The sequence below is a fragment of the Eucalyptus grandis genome, chromosome 7 (assembly GCF_016545825.1).
Source record: "Eucalyptus grandis isolate ANBG69807.140 chromosome 7, ASM1654582v1, whole genome shotgun sequence".
In the NCBI taxonomy this organism is placed as follows: Eukaryota; Viridiplantae; Streptophyta; class Magnoliopsida; order Myrtales; family Myrtaceae; genus Eucalyptus; species Eucalyptus grandis.
This window is the reverse complement of record NC_052618.1, coordinates 21,252,607-21,258,606: the sequence shown is the minus strand read 5'-3', so window position 1 is coordinate 21,258,606 and position 6,000 is coordinate 21,252,607. Positions and strand designations below refer to the sequence as shown.

Sequence of the window (6,000 nt, the reverse complement as noted above, 5' to 3'; positions counted from 1 at the left end):
ACACTTTTATGACAAGTTTAATTTCTAATACACTTATTCTAAAAAGGAAAAAAATCTAGAAAGTTCATAAAAATAAATAAGATGACTTCTTTTTAAGTAACTTTATCTACTTCAAAGTGTCGGTGTGCCATTGGTCATCACGTCAACAATTTCAAGTGGAAATGTCTGAAATGACTACATTGAAATTTTATGCAAAAGCTTTAGAGTACATTGGGCAAATTGAAATTTTTATCATTACATTAGAATTTGTAAATAAGTTTAGAATTGAATTCGTAATTTTTTTTGGAAAAGTGTGTCTTATTACCCAAAAAAGAAACAAAGAACCTATTAGTCGAGGTGACATATGTCAAATAAAATTAGGGTTTGTTTAGAGCGCTTTCACGTTAACTTTATTTTCAAATCTCATTAGGTGCCCATTATATATATATACATTCTCAAACAACCAAAACTTTTATGATTTGTAAACGCCGACAAGTAGATTTTTTATATTTTTTGGTAATCAAGAATCCACCGAGCTCGCCTTTCACTTACGCTAATCGGCAACCCATGGTACACTTCGGACTAAGCGTCAATACCCCACCACCATGGTCCCCTAGATGTGATAGCATCTACGGAGTTTTGACCTTAGGACCTCTGCGGTGAAGTGCTCAAAATCCAACCGACTCAGTTGCTCACTGGTGGGTGCCAATAAGTAGATCTATATATAAGTTTTTTGAAAAAAAAATTAAAAGGAAATTAAAAAGTAGTTAATTTGCACTATTCATGAATACTAACAAACAAACTTTTAGTAAATTATCAAATCTACTCTTGATGAACAAAATTGATTATAATAATCATTGAAAAGTGAAAAAAAATATCCAAAAAATCCTAAACTTATCGTACAACAGCCAATTTAGTCATGAATTGCGTTAATCTAGTCCTAAATTTTTTGACAATTTGTCAATTCAATCTCTCTTGTCAATGTAAATAGTACCCTTTTGCGTGGTATGGTTGGTACTGACTTGAACGATTATTACAATTTCTTTTAATTTTCTAATTTCTTTTCACCTTTTCTTGTTTTTCGCCTATAGCTTGTTGCAAAGGTCAGCAAGGTCACGCTCATCGGCCACACCTCGCCCAAATTTGGCAAAAGCGAGGCTTGCCCAGGCATGACCCTCCTCGCCAAGAACATCAATTTTGCCAAAAAGTATGAGGAACTTGATTTTCCAAAGTTATAAACTCATCCGGAAGATATAATATTAAAAATATATAGATTGGGAATCTGACCAGTAGCTTCTCTTAGGTGTAACCGTGTAACCCTCAGCAGAGAAGTTAGAAAATGCATCGAGCTTCCCTTCATAAGCAAGAGCTTAGGGAAAAAGGGGCTTGTGGCGCAAGGGAGGACCCGCAAGCAGCAAAAACCCAGAAGCCTGAGTCAGTGCTGAGTCCAGCTATAAATTGCCATCTCCGATTGACATATGAACTCACAAATTCACTCCCACACTCAAGTTCATCATTTGTCTTAGTTAATTAGCCATACTCAAAGCTCTGTATGGAGCGATTTCAGGTGGGATTCAGATTTCTTCCATCCGAGGAAGAACTCCTTCAAGGACATTTGATGAGCAAGGTACTTGGTTATGCCAATGGTTGCGTCATTCCCGAGCTTGAGGATTTCTATGCTAAGGATCCTTGGGAATTACCCGAATTGTATCAACGTGAGTTTTATGCGCCCACTCCCTTCCATTTTTCTTTGGTTCTAGCATCAATTTCTTTTATCGTATTAGGTGATGAAAAATTGCTCTTACATCATATGCACTTATAGTGTTTTGAGGAGTCGTTCTAAAGTCTTTTGCCGTGTATGTGTGCAGATATATCAAATATTCCATCTGATGGGTGGGATTGGTACTTCTTTTGTCCTTCTCCTTACCTAGCCCAAAATAGCGAGCGCATCAAAAGGCAAACAACAAGCGGTAAATGGAAGATCACTTGTCAAAAGGATGAGATAAAAGCTCGAGACACCAAGGCTTTAATAGGAACCAAGAGGATTTTGGTCTTTTACAAGGGTCGCGTCAAGACTGGATGGGTCATGCATGAATATCATTTGAATCCGAAACTTCTTAACGGATACTCCTCAACTTTTCAGGTTCCCCATTTGATCTATCTAAGATTTCTCTTATATTTTTCATTTGCAAAATAAATTAGTGAGGAATGAATTAATAGAGCATTAGGCTGTGCTGAAGAAAGTAACTTGATGGTTGTTTTGAACTATAACATAACATCAATGACTTTCAGTGCAACGAGCCAATTAACTACTCATGATTGGCACAATTGTTTAGGGGTGTCAATGGTTTTCAGTCTAGGAATTAGAGGTCACCCATTCAAATCCAGCCACTTGCCTATAAACTGCTCTAGATTAGGAGCTTCCACATAGGTCGACATTTTTCATTTAAGCTGTTCATGGGACTTGCACAATTTTCCATGAGCTTAGCCCCACCTTGTGCGGGGATGATAAAATGAAAAGAATGAGCCAATTGCACTCTTGTATCTTGTCATTATTATTTGTTTCTGTTTTGACTATGTGACATATACTTTTCAGGTTCTGTCTTTCATTTACTTTCCGCATTGTATCAAAGTGAAACTTTCGGATTCTACTGGCTCTAATCTTTGTTACATTAACAAATTATAAATATTTGCAGATACCCTATATCCTTTGTCGCTTGAAGAGGAAACCAAGTGAAAGCTTGGATATTTCGCCCAGTTTTGAAAGAGGTTTTAGGGTAACCGAGGACACTCCGGTTATTTCTCAACATGAGCAGACAGAGGACTCAGATCAGGAGGTAAATAAATGAAAGGATCGAACCTCTTTTCCGGATTTTCCTTCCCTAGTCTCACCTGTTTCGATCAAAATAATGTTTGCTGAAAATTCCGGAGTAGTTTCGAGTGTTTTTTAATACGAAACTTTTCGTCTGACGTCAGTCATCATTTCAAGCAACCATGGAATCGCTCGTTCCATTTCAGACGCTCGAGAGCAACCTGCCGGACTACAATTCGTATCGCTCTTTCCATCCGCAGCCCCACATGTACAACGATGGCCAGGTAAGAGGCACGGAGCTGATAGTTTTACTCACTGGGCGGAACAAATTGACCATTTAGTAATCCCTGATTAAACTAATGATCACTATGTTTGGTACAGCAGGGCGATGGTTTTTGGTGAGCCTTGGAACCTGAAGAGTAACACCATTAGCTGGCCTTGCAGGATCACGCTTTAGAAAGCTTTTCAGGGTTGTGGTTTTTTTTCTTTTTGGTACCTAAATATATATTTTGAGATGTATTGTACTGCACATTCCGTATTGCACTTGTTTCAACGAAATTGTTGGACAAAATTGTGGATATGAAGCTTTAGTTAATAAATGAAGATGCTGATTGCGATAGCGGCCTTCCGTTTCCAACAGTCGGGGCATTTTGCAGTGACCCATGTCGAGACTATGTTATATGTATTAGTTACAATTCAACATCAGATGCTTTCATCTAAATCAATCGGCAAGCCATGTCGGACTAATTGTTCGTGTGAGTACAGGGGCGGGGGTAATTGCAGATTTTCAAAATATTTTCTGTTATACATTTTTTTTTCTATATTAGTAATAATGTGACCCTTTGACCCCACTAAATTTTTGCTGCGACAATCTTTCCCTTCTAAAGTTAGAGAAAATTAATCGATTCAAAAATTCACATTTATAACAAGACTATTTATAGCACCTGAACCCAGCGGGACATAAAAGAAATAGAAATGATACCTCTATGGCTTTTCTCATCCAACATAAAATCAGAATATTAATTTCCTGTTCAAATAATAAGTAGTCTTTATAGTGTCCCTGGCGCATCCGACGGAATCAGACCAGCAACTCTCTAACATGTATTGAGCGTGTTTGAGCTAAGCTTAATTAATCTATTTTATACAGGATGATAAATGGGTTGCATGCGGATTGACTCTTTAATGTTTTTTCAATATGCTTTAGACACATGTAATTAATACCTATTAACATGTTAAACCTATTAGAATGACGTGTTTAATTGTATTTAGACATGTTTAGATACTTCTAAACAAATTTTACACATCTTCTACATAGTTGGACAGCTCAGTAAGTCTATTCCTGAGTGATTAGATTTGTCTAGATACATTTTGAAATTTCTTCCTGCTCCATTTTCCTAGGGCCGTTGCAACCTACCTTGTCTTGGCTTTAATATTCAGGTAATTGATTCATTCTCCCAAGCTCTACGTATTACATCTCAACATTATGTATATTCTAGCTAAAAGGCCTCAAATCTAAAAATTTTCTTTTTTCTCACCCCATTAGAGTCTAAGGAAAGTAGGATAGGACAATGATCTGACTCTATTGTTGGCAATTGCAAAGGTCTCAACATTTGGGAATAAAACTCTCTACTCTAGATTGTATAAGGTTCTATTTAACCTCTTTTTTACTAACTCCTCAACTTCCTTGTTATTTGTTCATGTGTAGGAGCATCCTTTGCTTTCAATGTCCATAAGTGAACATGTATTCAAGAATTACCGAAACGCCACCATCATATATCAGTTCGCCTTGCGCTTTCCAACCTTTTTTCCATTTGTACAATACTTCATTGAAGTCCCCTATACAAAGCCATGGGAGGGTATTCGACGTACTAATAGAACAAATAGCTTGCCATAATTATAATCTTCGATGGTAGTTTGTGGGGGCATGAAGGAAAGTTATCCTCATTAAGTATCTACTATTGAGGTCCTTGCAACTCATTCCACATAAGGGTTAGTCCTCTCACAATTCCAAGAGGATCAATGATGACTGAATGTGTGAATTTCAGTTATTGTTTGATACGAGTGACCATGCTGTTTTTGTTCTTAGTTTCTATAAGGAAAACCAAATCGGGCCTCTCTAGAGCCACTAGGGCTCTAAAATGCTAGATTGTCAAGGGTGTGCTCAACCTTTGACTGTTCCAGCTCAATAACTTCATGTATGCATGGGTGCTTATTAGGGCTAGCCACCAAAGCTTGTTCTTAAACCCCTTCCCACACCTAGATTAGAGCATCCGAGAGGTGCTCCTCATTCAGTAATTAAGGTTGGATATGTTTATGTTTTTTGGCTATCGAGATTTCGTGCCCCCTTTTTTTCCTCCTTCAGCAGTACTGTAAACTTCTTTGGGCTTGCTAAGTTGAGTGGTTGGATTTACAGTTATTGCGTTCTCTTTCCCTAGCTTGTTGACATGTTTGTTACTATGTCGTCCTCCTCCAGAAAATCATGTTCTGCATTACATGAGACTATTACCATCTCACTTGGTTTTGCATTTTCCTTTCTTACAGTGCCATCAACAGAAAGTTTTGGCATGGCCGGCCTTGTCTCCCCTTCTTTAAAGAATAATTCTATTTTCCCATAAAAGACTTTCCAAAATGGGTTTTCTTCTCTCACTTCCTCCTCAAGTCACAACCTATATCTTCTAGGAAGATCTTGGGGTAGGCCGGTTTCTTCATGAGGAATTTCTAGACAATAGTTAGCATAATAGCCTATCCGCTCACATGAGTAGCAAAAATGTGGAAGTCTCTCGTATTTGAAATCTAACTGCCTTTTTTCATCTTCCATATTGATAATGGTGCCGGTTTTTAGTGGGTTTGCCAAATTTACGCACACTTTTGCTTTTTCAGCATTGCGCGAGTTGCTGTGTTTGCTTCAATTTTTACTTCTTCAACCCCTCCTAATTTTTTTTGCTATTTGATGCACAGATGTCTCATTGGTATGAGCTCAAAGGAGCCCAAAGATCTGAACCCAGAAAGCATAGTGTGTGAATTCATAATAATGTTTTGGAATATTTGGGTCTCCTTCCTGTAGAACGAGGAGATTGCTGGCAAACGACCAATGTCCTATTTCTAGAACTCTTTTTTTTTTTTTTTTATATCCTCAACAAAGCTAAAAATGAAAGAGAAAAATCCAAGTTCTATTTGCTCACATTTTACTGAATCTAGCTCCCAAGCTT

At 37.5% G+C, this 6,000-nt stretch overlaps 1 protein-coding gene across 1 annotated transcript; it reads left to right on the top strand.

Annotated features, from left to right (window-relative positions):
* Positions 1 to 1,531: 1,531 nt before the first annotated feature.
* LOC120295969 (protein NTM1-like 9) lies at positions 1,532 to 3,262 on the top strand. The gene is made up of 5 exons (XM_039317603.1): positions 1,532 to 1,694; positions 1,848 to 2,122; positions 2,676 to 2,816; positions 2,956 to 3,075; positions 3,173 to 3,262. Exons 1-5 carry the CDS (start codon positions 1,532 to 1,534, stop codon positions 3,191 to 3,193), a joined length of 720 nt encoding a protein of 239 aa, XP_039173537.1. The 3' UTR covers positions 3,194 to 3,262.
* Positions 3,263 to 6,000: the final 2,738 nt, after the last annotated feature.